This window comes from Oncorhynchus kisutch, linkage group LG10, assembly GCF_002021735.2.
Source record: "Oncorhynchus kisutch isolate 150728-3 linkage group LG10, Okis_V2, whole genome shotgun sequence".
Classification (NCBI taxonomy): Eukaryota; Metazoa; Chordata; class Actinopteri; order Salmoniformes; family Salmonidae; genus Oncorhynchus; species Oncorhynchus kisutch.
The window spans coordinates 65,348,867-65,370,687 of record NC_034183.2 but is presented as its reverse complement, the minus strand read 5'-3'; the positions used below and the strand labels follow the sequence as shown (position 1 = coordinate 65,370,687).

General features: G+C 46.1%; 1 protein-coding gene across 2 annotated transcripts in view; it reads left to right on the top strand.

Annotated features, from left to right (window-relative positions):
• Nucleotides 1-21,041, top strand: part of LOC116375919 (leucine-rich repeat-containing protein 4B-like) — a 36,432-nt gene extending 15,391 nt beyond the window's left edge. For both annotated transcript variants that reach the window (XM_031834762.1, XM_031834763.1), the window contains exons 3-4: nucleotides 7,076-7,582; nucleotides 9,481-21,041. In XM_031834762.1, coding sequence (XP_031690622.1) covers nucleotides 7,337-7,582; nucleotides 9,481-11,430 — 2,196 coding nt within the window. In that variant the 5' untranslated portion in view covers nucleotides 7,076-7,336 and the 3' untranslated portion in view covers nucleotides 11,431-21,041. The remainder of the gene's footprint in view (nucleotides 1-7,075; nucleotides 7,583-9,480) is intronic.
• Nucleotides 21,042-21,821: the final 780 nt, after the last annotated feature.

The window sequence follows — 21,821 nt, the reverse complement described above, 5'->3', positions numbered from 1 at the left end:
GAGGAGTGGATGGGATGCAGGTGGAGGCGTGTCAGGGTAGGGGTGAAGGAGGGGTGGAGGAGTGGTAGGGTTGGGATGCAGGTGGAGGTGTATCAGGGTAGGGGTGAAGGAGGGGTGGATGAGTGGTAGGGTTGGGGTGCAGGTGGAGGTGTATCAGGGTAGGGGTGAAGGAGGAGTGGATGGGATACAGGTGGAGGCGTGTCAGGGTAGGGTGAAGGAGGGGTGGAGGAGTGGTAAGGTTGGGGTGCAGGTGGAGGTATATCAGGGTAGGGGGGAAGGAGGAGTGGTAGGTTTGGGATGCAGGTGGAGGCGTATCAGGGTAGGGGTGAAGGAGGGGTGGAGAAGTGGTAGGGTTGGGGTGCAGGTGGAGGTGGAGGCGTATCAGGATAGGGGTGAAGGAGGAGTGGTAGGTTTGGGATGCAGGTGGAGGCGTAATCAGGGTAGGGGTGAAGGAGGGGTGGAGAAGTGGTAGGGTTGGGGTGCAGGTGGAGGTGGAGGCGTATCAGGGTAGGGGTGAAGGAGGAGTGGTAGGTTTGGGATGCAGGTGGAGGCGTGTCAGGGTAGGGGTGAAGGAGGGGTGGAGGAGTGGTAGGGTTGGGGTGCAGGTAGAGGCGTGTCAGGGTAGGGGTGAAGGAGGGGTGGAGGAGTGGTAGGGTTGGGTTGCAGGTGGAGATATATCAGGGTAGGGGTGAAGGAGGAGTGGTAGGTTTGGGATGCAGGTGGAGGCGTGTCAGGGTAGGGGTGAAGGAGGGGTAGAGGAGTGGTAGGGTTGAGATGCAGGTGGAGGTGTGTCAGGGTAGGGGTGAAGGAGGGGTGGAGGAGTGGTAGGGTTGGGGTGCAGGTAGAGGCGTGTCAGGGTAGGGGTGAAGGAGGGGTGGAGGAGTGGTAGGGTTGGGTTGCAGGTGGAGGTATATCAGGGTAGGGGTGAAGGAGGGGTGGAGAAGTGGTAGGGTTGGGGTGCAGGTGGAGGCGTGTCAGGGTAGGGGTGAAGGAGGGGTGGAGCAGTGGTAGGGTTGGGGGTGCAGGTAGTAGGGGTGGAGGAGTGGTAGGGTTGGGCTGCAGGTGGAGGCGTGTCACGGTAGGGGTGAAGGAGGAGGAGGCTTCCTATAGGCTTCCTAGCAAGGCAGTGGCATGCAGGTGTAGCTTTGTTTTGCCTATTGAAAAGGTGTTCAGTCACACAGACTGTGTGTGTGTTTGTAGGTGTGTGTTTGTATGTGTGTGTCTGTGTGAATGTGTGTGTTTTTTCAAGTTTGAAGTTGTATTAGTCAGACAGTATGTACAGGATACACATGTAGACCGTCTAACTAAATGCTGACTTGCAGGTTCCTTCTGGACAATGCAACAACAATAAGAAATAATAATAGATAGGAATGTGATCATAGAGTAACTGGCTCAGTAGAAAATAATAGGTGTGTGTGTGTGTTTTCTGTTGGTTTCCCTCCACTAAGTCTGTGCATGACTGTGTTCCTCCTGCAGAATAAAACCATGTTTTTGTTTTCCATTAAATCAGGGACTGTGTAATGATGCAGTATTCTCCTTTTCATTTATGTAAAAGCTCCTGGTCTTTGGTCCCAGAGTAAATTTCACTTGGCTGTTATTCAAATGCTTTAAACATTTACAAGTGCCTCTGTATAGAGTATGCTTGGGGTCTGGTAGACTACCCAGTGAGTTGTCGAATGTGAGAGTAAAATGAAGTAGGATGAGTACATCAGCCCAACATTTTAGGCTGGATTGTGTGTAGTTGTTCTATTGGATTACACAGAAGTTTAATATGTAGAATAACGTGAACCAAGCACCTCTATGGCTGAGAACTACTGTAAGAACAAAACATGAAGACTGCTGCTAATATCTGCCAACAAACCAGTAGCTTAAAGTTACCGCATTTGAAATGTTCTCTCCATAGTTGTTTCAAATAAATACTGTATCAAGGGATTTAGTTTTTCTTCGGTGGCATGGTTTTATTTTGGGGTTGGCTTCTGAGTATTATCCTGCATGAGCTGCTTTTCCACTAGAAGGGATAAACAGAGAGAGATTGTGGGCTGGGGAGAGTAAAAAACAGCCAACGAGGTCAAGAAGAAGAAGGCCTGTGATCTGTCACCATCTTGGGTGTTATGTTCTAACCCCGGCCAGGGACTCAATCTGTATCATGGACAGCGTTACAGCGTGATTGAAATGTAAAGGCAATGTTCCCGCGTTAACGGAGACTGCATTCATGGTAAACGCTGCATGTGTCGGCTCAATCAAAATGGCCTTAACATTTCTATGGCGCAATCTGTAACGCTTCCAGACTGAACGGAGCCCTAGGTGTCAGTCTGATCAGATAGGTCAGGGGTCTCCTCTCTACTTACAGATAGTAGAATAGATAGGAGCTCTGTCTGTCTACTGGGTGCCTGGGCTCTGTCTACTGAGCTGACATCGTGGTGTCTGCACACTCATTATTGATGGCTGGCTCCCAGTTCCAAACTGTTAGGATGGCAGAGCACCACTGGGGATGTCTGTCTGTCTGTCTGTCTGTCTGTCTGTCTGTCTGTCTGTTAGTATCTTTCTGAATATGTGATTATGGGTGTGCCTGTGTATACCTTCAAAAAATGCTGCTTTTTAATGAGTGGCAGAAGGGAGGGGCATGTGTAAAGGGTGGGATACAGCTGAAGAGGGAGAAAGGGGCAGAGTGTGGTGAATAGGTAACCATGGTTACTCTCTTGGCTAAGATTTGAATTGAGAGAAAGTGAGAAAACGGGGGGGGGGGGGGGGGGGGGGGGGGGGTTGAAGCGACAGTTATCTCCTGCGAGGCAGACTGAGAACCGAGATCAAGGGGTTAATATGTGTCAGTGTAGGAGGTTAATCGTTCATCAAACTGAGAGGTCAATGCAGTATTTCCACAGCCACTGGACACAGCAGCAACACATGGGGAGAGAGGAGAGAAAAATAGGATTGGAGGAGAGAGAGAGAGAGCAGAAAGAGAGTGACCTAGAGAGAGATGGAGACAGGCAGAGGCCACTAAAATGTTGATGGTGACAGCGATTCGACAACAGTGAAGCAGACGCCAACTCCAACTACTTCCAGTTCCTCGATGGACTCCACTCACTAACCAACCAAACTATCTCAGCCTCACATCTCTCTCTCAGCCTCACATCTCATCCCATCTCCCTCGGCTCCCTTTGATTTGGATCAGCTGTCGTCTCCCCAAAATAACTGCCGTACTTACACATCCGTCCTAATGGTGGCTAAAATGAAACATAGAGGTGGCTGTGATTTCAAGGGTAATGCCTGCAGTCTGTTGTTATGTTACATATGCTGGGATGCACATAATAGCCACGATAGAGAAGAGAAACACCGGGGATTCGTTTTTCAGAACATTAAATGCAGATTTAAATGATTCTTTCCCCCTGTGAGATTGGCAGTGAAAGACAATATTTAAATGAAACTGTCATGGGGATGATGTATATGATGATGTCACAGCATATGATGTGGAGGTATAGAGATTTGCCTCAAAGTTTCACGTAAATGCAGGGAGGTGCGAAATCTGAGGTAGCCTGGGTATATCAGTCTGTTTGCGCTAACATCCCACGCCTTGCCATTCCTTGTCTTGCCAAAAATGTTTTTGTCATGACAAGGAGTGTCGTTTTATCTGTATTTAACATTGTGAGAAGCTTGCCATATAAGGGTCCAGTGTTATGTCCATAGTGACTACTGGTTCTGGTCTAGAGCTGTGAATGTCCCAGTACCCTACTGGTTCTGGTCTAGAGCTGTGAATGTCCCAGTACCCTACTGGTTCTGGTCTAGAACTGTTACTGTCCCAGTACCCTACTGGTTCTGGTCTAGAACTGTGAATGTCCCAGTACCCTACTGGTTCTGGTCTAGAACTGTGACTGTCCCAGTACCCTACTGGTTCTGGTCTAGAACTGTGAATGTCCCAGTACCCTACTGGTTCTGGTCTAGAGCTGTGACTGTCCCAGTACCCTACTGGTTCTGGTCTAGAGCTGTTACTGTCCCAGTACCCTACTGGTTCTGGTCTAGAGCTGTGACTGTCCCAGTACCCTACTGGTTCTGGTCTAGAGCTGTGACTGTCCCAGTACCCTACTGGTTCTGGTCTAGAGCTGTGACTGTCCCAGTACCCTACTGGTTCTGGTCTAGAGCTGTTACTGTCCCAGTATCCTACTGGTTCTGGTCCAGAGCTGTGACTGTCCCAGTATCTTACTGGTTCTGGTCTAGAGCTGTGACTGTCCCAGTATCATACTGGTTCTGGTCTAGAGCTGTGACTGTCCCAGTATCCTTCTGGTTCTGGTCTAGAGCTGTGACTGACGGTTCCAGTACACAGTATCTGGTTCTAGAGCTGTGGCTGTCCCAGTATCCTACTGGTTCTGGTCTAGAGCTGTGACTGACGGTTCCAGTATACAGTATCTGGTTCTAGAGCTGTGACTGTCCCAGTATCCTACTGGTTCTGGTCTAGAACTGTGACTGTCCCAGTACCCTACTGGTTCTGGTCTAGAGCTGTGACTGACGGTTCCAGTACACAGTATCTGGTTCTAGAGCTGTGATGGTCCCAGCAGCAGCAGGTCAGGACCAGACCTGTGTCCTGTTCACTTCTATCACACAGAGATGGTGCTGGAGATATGATTTATCACAGTGTCCTTGTTTGTGTTTTAGTGTCATTGCACTCTGCGTACAAATTATTGATCAATCTCACCCCTCTTTTGCTCCCTCTCTCTTTCTCCTTCTCTCTTTCCCTACTCATCTACCTTTCAGTGAGAGAAATCTCTTCTGTGCACCCATTCCATCTTTTTTAAATTCATTCTTCTGTATTGTCTTTCCCCTCCATCTCTCCATTGCTCTGTTGTATATGCATCTCTGTGTCGTTCCCCTCCCTCCATCTGTCTACTTTATATTCATCTCTCTATTGAGTCTTTCCCCTACCTCTCTCCTCTCTAATCTTTATTACTCCATCTTTTTCTCTCTCTACGACCATTCTCTTTTTCATTCCCCCAACTATTTCTCTCTCTTCTGCTTCTGTCCCTCTAGCATCCCTCTCACTCCCTCTACTCCATCCATCTATCTTTATCTCCCTCTATCCCCAATATCTTGTTCTTTCTCTACCCCCGCCCCCCTCTCTCTCCTCTGCTTCTGTCCCTCTAGCATCCCTCTCACTCCCTATACTCCATCCATCTATCTTTATCTCCCTCTATCCCCAATATCTTGTTCTTTCTCTACCCCCGCCCCCTCTCTCTCCTCTGCTTCTGTCCCTCTAGCATCCCCCTCACTCCCTCTACTCCATCCATCTATCTTTATCTCCCTCTATCCCCAATATCTTGTTCTTTCTCTACCCCCCCTCTCTCTCCTCTGCTTCTGTTCCTCTAGCATCCCCCTCACTCCCTCTACTCCATCCATCTATCTTTATCTCCCTCTCTATCTCCCTCTATCCCCAATCTCTTGCTCTCTCTCTTTCTCTCTCGCTCTCTCTTGCCTTCTCTCCCTCTCTCCCCAATATCTTGTTCTTTCTCTACCCCTCTCTCTAATCTCTCTCTCTGTTTCACTCTCTCTCTCTCCCACTTTGCCCAACCTCTTGTTGATTCTCTCTCTCCCTCTCTCTCTCTTCTCTCTCTTTCGCTCTTTCACTTCCCCCCCTCCTTCGCTCTCCCATTGCCTCTCTGCAACTGTTCAGTTTTCATCTATTACTGTAGTGTTGATAATTCCCTTCTCTCCCTTCAGTTGTACAGTCATCTATCAGATTAATAATCCCTCTCTCTGCCTTTCTCTCTCTCAATCTCTCCTCTTGTTTTTTTCCCTGAGCCAAGTGTGAATGCCAAGCGTGTGAAATGTATTTGCGTGTCAGAGTCCCATCATTACAGCCATCATCATTAATAATAGTGGACTCTATGCCCTTATTTAAGGTTATTCAGGTCTAAGTGACCTGCAGAGGGAGAGCAATTCTCCTTCGCTGGCTCCAGGAGCCTGGGTAGAGTTAACCATCTATCAGTGTTAAGGAAGACTGCACCCTTCACCACCATTCTGTGGCCCCTAGAGCATGTAATGCAGAGCCAGTATGGAAATAGAATTAGTACTATCAACCCAATACCCGTGCAATGCTAATAGAGAGAGGATTTGGGTTGAAGTCACAACTCAGTGTTTGGACACTGGGATTTAAAGACATGCTCCGGAACTTTGGCGAATACTAAGTATTTTTTTTTATCTGCCGCTTTGGGCTTAATGTGTCAATGTGTAGTTCATATATGCATATTATATGAGCAGAATTACTGTCTTACCTCAATTAGCTACGAAATCCCTCGTTTGAAAGCTGTGCTGCGCCATTTCCTACATTTTCCCCCTTGTGGGCCAGCCCCCTAGCAATTTTAGTTCTAGCCAATGAGTTTCAGCCCCTCGCCATTTGAGTGACAGCTAGCAAGAGGCAGAGAGAGGCAGAGAGAGGCAGAGAGAGGCAGAGAGAGGCAGAGAGAGGCAGAGAGAGGCAGAGAGAGGCAGAGAGAGGCAGAGAGAGGCAGAGAGAGTGACATGGTGCACATATCTGCTCAAACAGTATGTGATGTAGTACGCAATTTTCAGGGACCTCGTTTAGATCGTGAGCTTTACTTTCAGAACTACTGGCTAAAAAGTATTCAAAAGTATCAGAGAATCTCTTTAAACAATATTATTGGTATTGTACTGTCGTCCTGAGAACTGTTGTCTTGAACGCGTGAGTGCATATACTGTAGAACCAATTCATGAATAACATAGTCATGAGTGTTAGGATTACAATATTACTTTTCATTCCAAGGGTGGACAGTAACCTGAAATGCATGATCCAGAGTTGCAATATTGTAAAGATGTCTATTGTATGATGACACTGCTGTTCACTATAGTGATTTGCTGTAAAACTTGACCTTCACTAATGAGCAATGACACGCACCTTTTAAGGCTTCTCAAGTTATGCACAGGATCCACAGTCCTTTCAGAATAACTTATACCTGGAAGAATATTGACTTTTCCATCAGTTCTGCTCAGTGTAAATGTTTCTAACCAATTGGAGGAGCATAATATACTGTACTATTTCTAATGTCTGTGTTCTCTCTCTCTCTCACAGTAACTCGTGGATTCTTCTCAAAGGCCCCACTCAAATCCCTAGACGACAGAAAAAAAGGAGTAACATCTGTTTATGCACATATTTCTGTTAAACCCCCCTGGAAAAAACAGAGATAGACGGAAGATAAAACACCTTTAAAAATGAAACATTAAAAGGAACAAATTGCCACTGGAGAAACTAAGCAAAGTCAACCTGGTTGAGGAATCCATCATCTTGGGATCAACATCTTCGGAGAAAGGGCAGGGTCATGTCCCAGTTGCCATGCGCATCACCACGGTGACCTGCCTTCCCTGCCCCTCTCCCCTCCTCCTCCTATTGGTCCAGCTGCTACTGCGGCTCCTCCTCTATGGGCCAGAATTTGTAGAGGCCGCCTCCCCCTGCCCCACCCACTGCAGCTGCTCCAATCAGGCCAGTCGAGTCATCTGTACAAGACAGAGTCTGGATGGGGTGCCTGAGAGCATATCAGTCAACACACGATACCTCAACCTGCAGGAGAATTCAATAGAGGTAAATATGGACTGTACTGAGCATTATCCACTATGTTAATTTCTTTTGTTTGACTGTGTGTGTGTGTGTCTGTGTGTTTGTGTGCGTGCATGCCCATGCATGAGTGTGTGCGTGTGCGTGTACTGTATGTTGGTAAGCATTATGTAAATGCCTGTTTTTATTTACTTGTTTCAATGTAATTACCTGTCATTCACTTATAATTACCATGGAATAATGCCTATGTTCTACAAGTGTTCCCCGACCATTTTGCAATTCAAATGGAGGTCATGTTAATATGGAAATCAAACATTAACACAGCAAACAGCAAAGAAACAGGAACACATGTGTTAGCAGATTGTATGTCAGAACCCCAAGGTAGTTGTTGTGGTTTTACAGCTGCACTGGGACACTCCATTTAACCCCAGCTTCCCAATGTGAACGTCCTCAGCATGTCAGCCGTGTAATAGAAGACATATTCCCGCTGTTTTCACTTTATGTATTTATGAACTTTGCGCTCAGAAATGTGCTGCACAGAAATGTCTAGACAACTTCACAGACACGAGGTTGCTGAATACGCTAATGTAATGCACTCTAGAAATGTCTAGACAACTTCACAGACATGAGGTTGCTGAATACGCTAATGTAGTGCACTCTAGAAATGTCTAGACAACTTCACAGACACGAGGATGCTGAATACGCTAATGTAGTGCACTCTAGAAATGTCTAGACAACTTCACAGACACGAGGTTGCTGAATACGCTAATGTAGTGCACTCTAGAAATGTCTAGACAACTTCACAGACACAGGTTGCTGAATACGCTAAGTCCATTTGTGAATTTGGATACAGAGTGTTTTAGGCTAATGCTCATTAGTTTTGGCAAAGTTTGTGGCAAATCAGTAAAGTGACTGCAGAGAGAGGAAGTGGACAGCCATTCTATCCCACTCAGAAAGGCAGATGATTGAACTGTATATGATGGCTACAGAAGGAAAAGGGAACATCAACTCTCATGGTTTGGTCTTACGAGTTACAGAGATGCAGCTTGTTAAAATATGAAATGAAGAAATAATAACACTATTCATTCCACTTCCCTCTTAGCCAACGGATTCTGATTGGATTTGTTGTATCCCGAAGCCCCACTTGAAATGATTAAAAATCTAAAAATATTGTAACACCTGGAGGCATCCTAGATTCTCTGGTTTATTTTTTCTCTTCTCTCCCCCAAGTACCCTGAGAGTAAAGCTTTGACAGCTCCCACTCCCCTCTTAAACACCCCCACCCTCCCTATCACCCTCCCCCCTCCTGCTCCACATAAGGAGGATGCAGTGGCCTGGCTCCAGGAGCTTCTCACTGCCTCCCTCACTGAGAGCATTGCCCACACATCTCACACAGCCATAGATGACTTAAATAAAGGTTAAATAAAATAATAAAACAATTAAAATGGATTTAAAGGGATTTTAGTCCTGCTCACTAGCTGTGTGTCTGATGCCTGGCCAAATGAGCTCCGTTTGGACAGCCAAGATGCTGGTGTGGGGTGTCCAGGGGCCCACCCAGTCCAAGTGCACCTTGAGAAAAATAACCATGTCTGTTGTCTGTTCATTTACCAAAACGGATACACCACAACTAATAATTTCAGCTTCTGTGTTCATAATTTTTTCGTACTGTTGTAAATTTTAATTTGGCTCATATCAGTGATTTTTGTTTTTGTTTTCTCTCACTGTAAGATTTGAGTTGATGTTCATGTTTGTAAAACATTAGGGTAATGTTCCAATAGTGTCCCTGCATTCACACCTTTGCTATTGCTTTCACACTCTACCCAGCTGTCACAGCCACTGGAGCTGCACCCTGTTTACACAGTCACTCTAGTCACTCTTCATGTTGTGAGATATTAACATTCTCCCTCTCCCTCTCTCCCCACCAGGTTATCAAGTCAGACACCTTCAAGCACTTGAGGCACCTTGAGATCCTGCAGCTGTCTAAGAACAAAATCAGTCAGATTGAGGTGGGAGCATTCAATGGCCTGCCCAACCTCAATACACTGGAGCTGTTCGACAACCGCCTCACCCTGGTCCCCTCACAGGCCTTCGAGTACCTCAGCAAGCTGCGGGAGCTGTGGTTACGGAACAACCCCATCGAGACGCTGCCGGGCTATGCCTTCCACCGCGTGCCCTCGCTGCGCCGGCTGGACCTGGGAGAGCTCAAGAAGCTGGACTACATCTCAGACGCCGCCTTCGTGGGCCTGGTCAACCTGCGCTACCTGAACCTGGGCATGTGTGGTCTGAAGGACATCCCCAACCTGACGGCCCTGGTGCGTCTGGAGGAGCTGGAGCTGTCTGGGAACCGTCTGGAGATCATCCGGCCTGGCTCCTTCCAGGGCCTGGTGTCGCTCCGTAAGCTGTGGCTCATGCACTCGCAAGTGAAGGTCATCGAGCGCAACGCCTTCGACGACCTGAAGAACCTGGAGGAGCTCAACCTTTCACACAACTCCCTGCACTCGCTGCCCCATGACCTCTTCACCCCGCTGCACCAGCTGGAGCGGGTGCACCTCAACCACAACCCCTGGGTGTGCAACTGTGACGTGCTGTGGCTCAGCTGGTGGCTGAAGGAGACGGTGCCCAGTAACACTACGTGCTGCGCCCGCTGCCACGCTCCCCCCGGCCTGAAGGGCAGGTACATCGGGGAGCTGGACCAGAGCCACTTCACCTGCTACGCTCCCGTCATCGTGGAGCCGCCCACCGACCTCAACGTTACCGAGGGCATGGCTGCAGAGCTGAAGTGTCGCACGGGCACCACCATGACCTCGGTCAACTGGCTCACGCCCAACGGCACCCTGATGACCCACGGCTCCTACCGGGTCCGGATCTCCGTGCTGCACGATGGTACGCTCAACTTTACCAACGTCACGCTGAGGGACACGGGTCAGTACACCTGCATGGTGACCAACTCGGCTGGCAACACCACGGCAACCGCCGTGCTTAATGTCACTGCCGCCGACGTTGGCGTCAGCTACTTCACTACTGTCACCGTGGAGACGGTGGAGCCCAACGAGGGCCCGACGGTCTACGCGGGCGTCATGAACAGCCACAACGAGTCATACGTCATTACCCCGTCTGGCCACCAGTGGAGGGGGGGGCTCCCTACTACCGCCTCCTCCCTGTCAGCCTGGTCCTTGTCCTCATCCCGGGCCACCCGGCCCACCTTTACTGTGCCCATCACTGCCGAGACGGGCTATTCTGGCCTTGATGACGTGATGAAGACCACCAAGATCATCATTGGCTGCTTCGTGGCCATTACCTTCATGGCAGCCGTGATGCTGGTGGTCTTCTACAAGCTGAGGAAGCAGCACCAGCTGCACAAGCACCACGGCCCCGCCCGCGCCATCGAGATCATCAACGTAGAGGACGAGATTGGCACAGGTGCTGGTGGACGCGGGAGCGGCATCTCAGGGGGCGGCACCGTCTCTCGGGATGGAGGCGGAGGGGGAGGAGGAGGGCAGAGCCTGAGGATGCATCACCCAGAGATGGTCAACCTACCCAACCTGGCCAGACAGGAGCACCTCAACCACTACTACAAGGCCCATCACTTCAACAACAACATGATGGGCCTGGGCATGGGCCTCAACAACAACAACAACCCCTCCCTCTCCCCCTGTTCCCAGAACCAGAGCACCCCCAACTCCTGCGCACAGGGACCCACCTCCACCAGTGGTGGCACCCCCACGGGTGGCTCGCTGCCCTCCCCTGTGCCCCTGCCCCAGCTGGGCATCCACAGCTCTTTGAAGGGGCTCATGGGGAAAGGCCAGAACCCTCAGATCGAGCCTCTGCTCTTCAAGAGTGGCTCCAAGGAGAATGTGCAAGAGACTCAGATCTGAGAGAAAGAGAGAGACAGATGGAAAAAGAGAGAGCGATGAAGAGACAGAAAAACAGGGTGATGGAGGGAGAGAGAGGAGTCTGATTGTACTATCCCCATGGCCATATTTCGATAGAAAGTGTAGGCAGGCAGAATATGAAATATTACATAGACACTGCTTTGTATGGTTATTGCATAGAGAGAGAGAGGAGAGATTGTTCTCACACCTCTACTGTGTCTGCTCAACACCCGTCCAAGCATTAACATCTTCTGAGACACTCCAAGACACACACAGACACACACAGCCCGACACAAGGACAGGAACATTCTATCAGCTAACACATACACAGTGCATTATGAGATTGACAACTATGTGCCAAACTTGCACATGTCTGTGCCAAAGTAAAAGCCCTCGCAATCTATATATCCATCCGCAGCATTCCCAGACTGAATCAGGTGACCAGGTTCAATACCCAGACACAATAAGAATCACCACGGTTATAACTAAATACAGATGACCTTGTATATTATCAGATACTATCCAAGTCACCATGTATATATAGAGATAAGATCTGAGTCACTATGTTGAAGTAGGCGGATAAGTGTTTGGGACTGTGTCAGAGCAGTACAGGGCCGCCCAGACGCACTCTGTGGAACAGGACAGAAAGTAAACCATTGAGCAGAACACAGTTTAGTGTCGGACAACAAGCAATGTGTAGGAAGAGGAATCCACATCAACAACGGTTGTGTTTTACTTAGTGGGCTCAATCTCACTTTCTCCCCTCTTTAACACCTGACTGGCTACTCTCTTTAAAGGAGAGGAAGGTATATGGAGTGAATCATCTTTAAAAAATAATGTAATAGCAAAAAGGACTACGAAAGATACAAATAAACTGTGAAAGTACATATTATATATAAATATATTTTCATTCGAATAAATAAATTATGAAGAATCTTTACCAAGTTTCTGACTAAATAGCCACAGCTTCTGAAGAATATATGAACTGCTGTCATAGCGGTCATCACTATGAAAACTTTGTTTGGCTAGAAACAAGATGGCCGACATTCTGTGCTGGAAAGGGACATATTGTAGTGGAGGCTGTGGATGAGCAAGAGCTAAAATTGGAAACTGGCACAGTGTTTGATTGAATTTATTTTGGCTTCAATTTTTGTAGCATCACAAAACGTTCCCTCTCATGCCACATTTACATAAACAGGGTCATTGGAGAAGGGGGATCTTTACTCTCCATTTAATGAGAACATATGAAATATGATTACAAAACTTCACCCTTTGATACAAACAATATGGATATTGTAATGATGATAATGATGATAATTAAAGCAATTCAGTAAATGCTTATCAACCGTATACTGTAGATAGCTCTTAAAAGCAGATATAGGTTTAGCATGCTCTGATTCAAGTGGTAATATCTAAAATTGCAATGTGATCGGTTTCAACTTCATGCATTCAGTATATCTGTATGCAATATATCATGATATTGAGAAATTATTATTATAATTATCATCATTATTACTATTATTATTGTTATTATTATCATACACTGAGTGTACAAAACATTAGGATCACCTTCCTAATATTGAGTTGAACCCCATTTTGCCCTCAGAACAGCCTCAATTGGTCGGGGAATGGACTACAAGGTGTTAAAAGCGTTCCACAGGGATGCTGGCCCATGTTGACTACATTGCATCCCACAGTTGTCAGGTTGGGTGGATGTCCTTTGGGTGGTGGACCATTCTTGATACACACGGGAAACTGTTGAGCTTGAAAAACCCGGCAGTGTTGCAGCTATTGGCACACTCCAACCTGTGCGCCTGGCACCTACTACCATACCCCGTTCAAATTCACCCTCTGAATGGTGCACATACACAATCCATGTCTCAATTGTCTTGAGACTTAAAAATCTGTCTTTAAACTGACTCCTCCCCTTCATCTACACTGATTGAAGTGGATTTAACAGGTGATATCAATAAGGGATCATAGTCTACACCTGGTCAGTCTGTCATGGAAAGAGCAGGTGTTCCTAATGTTTTGTACAGTCAGTGTATAGGTGGCAGAGCAGTCTAGTACATCCTTATGAAAGTTATGTTTATAATTGATTCAGTGGGGAATGATTTGATTACACATGGAACGATGATGATCCCTTCAACCACCATATTGACTCCAACAACAGGGGATGGACTGTGTTCCACCAAACATCAACCTGCAGAAACAGGAAATACATGGTCCTCAAAATGGCTGCTCCCACATGGCATCCTCACAGCCCATGCCTCCTCAGAAACTCCTCTGTTTTGTACAACAACACCAGTCTCAGCCGATCAGGACCCCTCGTTTTATTCTGTTGTATAAAAGACAGGACATGAACCTTTGACGAAGACTGCTCGTTTGCAGAGGATTATATCAGAACTCAGTGTTCTCATGTGTGAATGGAATTCATGGCAGCAGGGAACTAAAGGAGGACAGCATTTTGAAGCGTTTGAAAGGTAAGAGAAACCTATTCAATGAAGGAGACAGAAAGCCTAGATGAATCATGTGGTGATGGGTGATTTTGTTTTTTTAAGGAAAAGGACAAATAAATGAAAAATATAGAAAAGTATAGATCTCTTTAAAAAAAGCTATTATAAGTGTTTTTTCATTTTGTTTTTTTTATCTAGTTTGATTATTTCCTTTATCTTTTTTTAAATCAAGTGTTATCTCAATTGTAATATTGTTATTGTTGTTATAATTCGCTAATTACACTGGTTACAATTCTGAAAGATGTTCTGTCAGCAGAAGTCACATTGAAAAATTAAAATACCTGGCACACAAAATGGCGGTTGAACTCTGTGAAACTTGGTGGCATTAGTATTTAAAAAAAAAAAAAATCTCCATTTAATTGAAATATCACTGTTTGTGTGTATCCCTTTGGCTAATACAGCTGTGCTTGAGATGAGACACACAGAATGTGAAATGGCCGGCGAGGGTCTTTTCCTGCACAAGGAGGACAGGATAGATCCTGCTTTGATTTACAAGCTTGCTCACGCTCTCTCTCACTCTGTGATTTTCAGAATGTCATAGCTATCAGTGCTCCGAGTGTGATTTCGCTAAGTCAACACCCTGTTTCCATGACTACCTACCCTCAGAATAATGCGCCAAACAGCGTCACAGCTTGCCCCTCATATGGTGCCCGATGCCCCCTGTCAATCATGTTCCTTGAAGACAACATATCCCTCTACAAGCCGGCCAGTGTTCTTCCAACAGTAGCACATCACCTTTCACAGTGTGCCCATATCCTAACACAATGTCCCTACAGGTTCCTGCCACCAGGTTTCCCTGGCAACTGTTGCAGCTGCGACAGTCCTCATCATAGCATCTTGATTTGGGTTTCTGATGCAAATAGGAGGGAACAGACAGTATAGAAGGCTATTAACATATCCATGGTCCTCACAATAGATATTTCTATTTTTTCACAGCGCTTACGCAAGTGATTTACACATTCATGTTGCTCATGGAAATAATGAACATATTCCATTGGCTTATTCCAGTGACTTACATCCTGTATCTATATCATCTACACACACTTTTGATTTACTAATGCAGTGATTTACATCGTCTATATCACTTCTACATGTCAGTTGCATATTCCTACACCAGTGCTGAACGTATTCATGTACCTTGCACTTGTGATTAACACTCATATCCCATGCACCAGTTATTAACATATTTATTTTCCCACCAGGGATTTTTAATCCCCTCACTAGTTATTTACATATGTGTGTGTGTGTGTGTGTGTGTGTGTGTGTTCAGTGGTTCTAGTCTCCCAGTACTCTGGATGTGACTCCCTGCCTGTTTTGTCACCTCAGAAAGCATTATGAATCCTTATGAAGCTCTTATCACAGAGAAGAGCCAAGCTAGAAAGGCTTAGTGGCAGAACAAGTTTTGCCAGTGCCCCACAGTCCCAGGAACATCACTGCAGTGACTGAGTCACACAGCACTGAACACACACTTAACACTAATGGAAACGCTGTGTTTACTGTGCAGGAAGAGACCCGTTCGCTCAACCATTCAGGGAATAAGTCATGTGTGTGCGTTCAGTTACGGTACCTACAGTAGTATTTTTGATTACTATGGCAACTTGATATTGTTTCCATTATTTAGATTGCAGCTATATCATTGTGTGTGTGCATGCGCCTGCTAGGTGAGTGTATGTAATGTGTGGGTTGTGTAAGGAGGATGCAGAGAGAGGGTGAGAGGGAGGGAGGGAGGGTGCCAGTCAGACCTCCATTTTAAATCCCCAGTTTAAAGCAGTTCTCTGTCTGTTTCCCTCTGCTCCAGGCTGGTTTGTGATCCTCTCACTGACACTTTAAGTAAAAACGGGATTTCTAGTTAAGCAGGGTTCCCCCCCCCCTCTCCCCTCTGCCTATTGGGATAAGCCCAAGAGATCAAAGGTCTGCTCTATCACGGCCAGTCTCTTTAGCATTCCACTGGCCTCTGCCTCTCTCAACTCGTAGTCAATCTGAGGTTACGAGCTTGTGGTCAAGTCGCGTGTCACACCACCCTAGTTATCCTCACTGTTAAACCAGCCAATCAAGGCTATAGTGTTTCCTAATTGGACAGGGGCCGATGGCCTCGGTTATCTTGACATGTTTGGCTGTTCTAGCTCAGGTCCTGGTCTAATGAGACAATATTAATCAGGCTTTTGATATATTTAGGATGTGATCTTAATTATCTTAATTGGTAGAACCTGCTGTGTTCTGATCAGAGCAGCTTTTTTATGTCACCTTTATTTAACCAGGTAGGCCAGTTGAGAACAAGTTCTCATTTACAACTGCGACCTGGCCACGATAAAGCAAAGCAGTGCGACACAAAGAGCTAAAGAGTTGGGTGGGGGATCTTTGTGTTTTTAGATAGTCATGTTTCAGGGGCCTTATTTGTGCTTGAGGTGAGCATAGCCTTGTTTAGGTGAGACAACACCTTTAGGGAACCAGCCAGGTCCACCATTGGAGCTGGTCCCATATGTGGGTGTTGAACAGATGTAAGCCATAGAATTAGTAAGTTGTTGTTATCTTCCCGCGTAGAGTTGAACCATTTAAAACTAGTTGTGAAACGACAGTGGAGCTGCTACATTATTGATACTCATAGTGTTAATGATGCATACGCTCCAGCGCCAAATGCAAATGCTCCTCCCAGTTGTCAAGGCCAGAAGTGTCAAACCACTGTAATTTATAAGCATTATTATTGCTATCATATTTTTTAACGGCCATCAGATGGCCTATGAATACAGACCCAGAGAAACCTTGCGGCTTCTATTGTCACACATCATGATGATGAGGATGATGGCGACTGAGACGGCGGTACGTTCAGATGCAGATCTGTGTGTCTGTAGTCTCTAGTCTCCTAGTTTAACTTTACGTCATTGTCAGACTAGTAGTCAGTGGGTGATTTTATTACTATGACGTCAGTCGGCCTTTAGATGGGTTTTAAGCACGTCTACTTCTACGAGGCGGGTGTTTAGATGGGTTTTAAGCACGTCTACTTCTACGAGGCGGGTGTTTAGATGGGTTTTAAGCACGTCTACTTCTACGAGGCGGGTGTTTAGATGGGTTTTAAGCACGTCTACTTCTACGAGGCGGGTGTTTAGATGGGTTTTAAGCACGTCTACTTCTACGAGGATGGTGTTTAGATGGGTTTTAAGCACGTCTACTTCTACGAGGATGGTGTTTAGATGCTCTCTTGGTTATTCTGCTTGTGCGTGTGGTGCTGGCTCAGAGAGTTTCCTGTCCATATTCTCCCTGTGAGGTTTTGTGGAGGTTGAGATCAGATGCTCATGGACGTCAGTCTGCGCCATCCGTGTGATTTGTACAAGAGCCTGCAGCCACTTATCAAACAGGCCTGCCTGTTGCCTACACACATACGTAGGAGCGCACATACGTACGTGTGCACACATACACACGCACAAGCACATCTAGGCATGAGCGCACACACATTTGCGGATTGACTGACTGACATTGACTGACTGATTGATTGTGAATGATTGATTGAAAGGGGCTTTCTTAATGATGTGTGTCTTTGTGCGGTGGGCTTAACACAAACCTCTCGCCAGCTCCCAGCAGGGCTGCGGTTCAGAGGCTGGGGCTTTGTGTTCTGTGAAGGTGTCCTTAATTTGAGAACAGAGAGACATTAACATATGGCTTATTTCATTGTTTCCTTGGCAACCATGCCCTCTGTCACAAGATGTCCGTTTTGGTTGACTTGGGCGGATGACATGAGAGTGTTAGCGTGCCGTGACGCCGGGGAGATTAGCGGTGTCTCATCGTGGATGACTTCATCTTCTGTCGATGACTGTGCTGGGCTAGAGGTCAGGCAACCTCAGGTGGAGAGGTTCATAAGAGGGGAAGTTTTATTTGAAATCTACTATTATTTAGATTTCACTTGTCTTTGGAAAACTTACCCCAACCAGTGATTTACTTCCTCATCCCCGTAAGGGGGCTCTGAAAAAGTATTAACAAATTCTCCAAAAACACCCATATATGTTATTTTAGGAACGGCAAAGCTCTCAGTATATAACATCTAAAGACCTGCATCACTATTTTGAGAGCTTATCCGTTTCCGCAAACTTCTATAACATGCCATTTACATCAAAAATAGAGATTTGGTTGCAAAAAAGCTAAATTCTCCTTTAACAGGGAGCAGCCATCACTGTTACTCCAACACTCTAATGGGACATGCTGAAAAGCCTCTAATTGTGGAGTCCAGCATAATGGATCTGGTCATCAGGCTAGGTCTTCCTGAGCGCACCGTAGCTGTGGTATTCAGCTGGGACACTGTTCTTCATGTCTTTGAACATCCTGTTCTGAGAAGGAACATTATGGAACACTTCCTTCTGAAGGTTCTAGAACATTAAGATCCTTGTTTTTGGAAGTTCTAGATTAGAGAAATTGACTCCTCTAATCCAAAGTGTTCCAGACTTGATCATTGGAACCGTTTATGACAGATGTTGTAGAACACTCTGACGTCCCCTGCATTGCTCGGGAACCTTCCCTGTTGTTCTGGGATGTGTTGTGGAGTTGTTGGATTCATATCGGAATGTCCTGAACCATCGGCGACTATTAAAGGATGTGCTGAGCCAGCAGCTGTGCTCCTCTCCTCTCAGAGGACAAGCTCCCAGTCAAGTCTCCCAACAGCAACACACATTCACCCCCCTCTGCTACTCTGCTCTCCTCTCCTCCACAGCAACACAGCACACAGATTTACAGTTTATGTGCGCCTTGGCTCGCCATCATAATCACACTCTACTGTGTTGGATGTCTGTTTGAAGCTGGGCGGCGGCCATAGCGCACATTACAGAGCTTTGAAGTGCAAATGGCGGTCTGCTCCGCTGCACCGTATGGAGGGCCAGTGTAGAATAACCACGGTGTGAGAGGAATACGCAGCCAGGGGATCATGTGTTGATAGTCGTTTCCTTGTGTGGGGATAGAGCAGCGCCAGCAACCCAGTGTGATGCAGGGTCAAGTTCAATCCAGATGCCAACACTGGTGGTCAGAACCTCCCTAGTCAGCCAGGCAGCAGAGTAGAGCTGGAGGAGGAGTCAGGGCTCTGAGGGCTGACCTGACTAAGTCGCTTAAAAGCGTTTGCTAAATGGCACAGAATTGTTCTATTATATTACCTCCAGAATCAATACAATGAACCAACTTGAAAGGGAGAAGCAGAGTAGCAGTAAACATTCATCAATATGAAATCAAGTTTAATGGGGCAACCCTCAGTTCTAACAAAGCACCTCCCCACCATTGTTTCGGTAAAAGGCTGAGGGATTGGGCAATGTAACCACTCTCAAATTCATAGCCAATTTAACCACTCTCAAATTCATAGGCAATGTAACCACTCTCAAATTCATAGGCAATGTAACCACTCTCAAATTCATAGACAGAGCTATGGATGCAAGTACTGACCATCCATGATATCAACACTCTAGCTCTAACTATGTTTTAAGGCTATACAGTGTTTGTTTACATTTACTTTGTTTACAAACATTGGAGTAAAACAAGCTAATAGTTTGGAGTTGAACTAAGCCCATGAGGCATTTAGAAGTTAGATTCTTCAAGAATCAATGCGTATATTGAATGAATACATCTATTGATGCTCATGGACACATCATCAGTGATGCAACCTGAGGTCATTTGGTGTTTGGGGTCTTTCAACATGAATTTATAAGGCCCCCTTAACTGGAGATATTGATTTTGTCTTTTAACTTTAACATTTAAAAAACAACTTGTTGTCTCCCCCTGTCAGTTTTGGAGGTGTGCTGCTGTCCTCATTGGTGCTGATGTATTTATTCAGGCGGGTCTCCTTCAACCTCCGTCTCTGACACCCCCCCCTTTGATACTTTATTTTTACCCCGCTCCACACCATCAGCCACCAGCTGGCAGAGTGTGGCTTCTAATGCGCTCAAACCCTGGTGTTACTTAACACGTTTACCTCGTGTTTACCATACATTTACCTCACAGGAGGTTGGTGGCATCTTAAATGGGGAGGACTGGCTCATGGTAATGGCTGGAGCGGAATCAGGGAATTGGTATCAAATACATCAAACACGTGGTTTCCAGGTGTTTGATGACATTCCATTTGCTCCGTTCCAGCCATTATTATGAGTCGTCCTCCCCTCAGCAACTTCCTGTGCTTTACCTCATATATCCAACATGGTCACCCACAGTGTATACCTCACTCACCACAGAACAACCCTTTCCCCCTCAGGCAGACAACTCCCTCTCACAGACAGAGAGACAGAGAGACAGAGAGACAGAGAGACAGAGAGACAGAGAGACAGAGAGACAGAGAGACAGAGAGACAGAGAGACAGAGAAGCAGGAGGAATGAGCGATGAGGTTGACTGTCAGAGGAAACTGAGACTTCCTGTCACTCCTTATCCTGTCTGGGTACTGGCCTGGGTATGCTACACTGTATCTGTGTGTATATACACTGTATTTGTGTATATCTGTGTGTGTACGAGTGTGTGTGCCTGTCTATATGTGTGCATGCATGTGCTTGTGCACAGTTGTGTGTTTTTGAGTGTGTGTGGTGTGCTTGGGTATAAGAGGATGTGTGTGCAGTGTGTGTGTGTGTGTGTGAAGAAGAGAGAGGGACATGAGGAGGAACGCTGCGGTGCTTATATGTCAACCAGTGCTGGAGGGGCCGATGACTCCAATCCTCACCCACAGGAAGTGAAGGAGCATGGCTGACTTACCCCCTTTCTCCTTGTCTCCCTTTTCTCACCCCGTCCCTCAGAAATGTAGATAAAGCATCAGTCCCTGCCTGTCCCTGCCTTGCTCTGAGTCTCACGCACACACACACACACACACACACACACCCACACACACACACACACACACGCATTACTTCAACCCTAACCCTCTCTCAGGAAAAAAGGGAAATGAACACTACAACAAGCCAACACTTGAGATATTTCCTTCCCTCTGTTTAATTAAACATAGACTCCATCTGCTCTTTTGGTTCGCTTCTTCTTTTCTTCTGCAATATTGACTATGGTTGTTCTCGTGATTGTTTCTTATGACTCTGTTCTAACCATGAGTGTGTGTATTAACACTGGAAACATGTCACGTGTGTGTGGAGGAGGGGTCATTTGTTCTGCTTAAAGGTTCCGTGCCAGACCATTCAACCTCTGTTCATGTGCCATACTGAGACATTTATGGAATAAAAAATACATTGTTTTTTCACATAATCCCCATTGAGATGCTGGTCGTTATTTTGAGTGACAAGTGAAGTTTGAAATGTCTCAGAGAGAGTACAATTGAAGTCGGAAGTTTACATACACTTAGGTTGGAGTCATTAAAACTTGTTTTTCAACCACTCCACAAATTTCTTGTTAACAAACTATAGTTTTGTTAAGTCATTTAGGACATCTACTTTGTGCATGACACAAGTCATTTTTCCAACAATTGTTTACAGACAGATTATTTATCTTATAATTCACTGTATCACAATTCCAGTGGGTCAGAAGTTTACATACACTAAGTTGACTGTGCCTTTAAACAGCTTGGAAAATTCCAGAAAATGATCTCATGGCTTTAGAAGCTTCTGATAGGCTAATTATTTGAGTCAATTGGAGGTGTACTTGTGGATGTATTTCAAGGCCTAACTTCAAACTCAGTGCCTCTTTACTTGACATCATGGGAAAATCCAAATAAAACAGCCAAGACCTCTGCAAGTCTGGTTCGTCCTTAGTACCTAAGTATAAACACCATGGGACCACCCAGCCGTCATACCACTCAGGAAGGAGACGTGTTCTGTCTCCTAGAGATGAACGTACCTTGCTGCGAAAAGTGCAAATCAATCCCAGAACAACAGCAAAGGACCTTGTGAAGATACAGGTACAAAAGTATCTATATCCATAGTAAAACG